General features: G+C 62.8%; 1 protein-coding gene across 1 annotated transcript in view; it reads right to left on the bottom strand.

Annotated features, from left to right (window-relative positions):
* Positions 1-24: 24 nt before the first annotated feature.
* The window catches only part of ZC3HC1 (zinc finger, C3HC-type containing 1), a gene marked incomplete at its 5' end in the record, with an annotated part of 7081 nt that continues 6839 nt past the window's right edge, over positions 25-266 (bottom strand). Inside the window, one exon of the mRNA XM_010138991.1 lies at positions 25-93. Within this exon, the coding sequence (XP_010137293.1) occupies positions 25-93 (69 nt within the window). The remainder of the gene's footprint in view (positions 94-266) is intronic.

Raw genomic sequence — 266 nt, 5'->3', positions numbered from 1 at the left:
ACCGGCCGGGCGGCAGCAGCCTGCTCAGGAGGAATTCATGCTCTCCCACTGCCGGAAGATGCGGAACACCTTGCAGGACTTCACCGAGAGACTCTGTGGGAGAGGGGAGCAAAGCCACCACCAGACATTAAGGCATGCGACGGGACCTGCGGCCACCCCCCGCCTGCCTGCAGAGCACAGAGGAGACTCTGCCCCGTCTGGAACACCCTCAGGAGCCGCAGCACAGCGGTGTGCTCCTCCTCTTCCTCAGCCTTATTAACCAGAAC

This window comes from Buceros rhinoceros, unplaced genomic scaffold (assembly GCF_000710305.1).
Source record: "Buceros rhinoceros silvestris isolate BGI_N320 unplaced genomic scaffold, ASM71030v1 scaffold35550, whole genome shotgun sequence".
Classification (NCBI taxonomy): domain Eukaryota; kingdom Metazoa; phylum Chordata; class Aves; order Bucerotiformes; family Bucerotidae; genus Buceros; species Buceros rhinoceros.
This window is presented reverse-complemented; position numbering and strand designations above follow the sequence as displayed.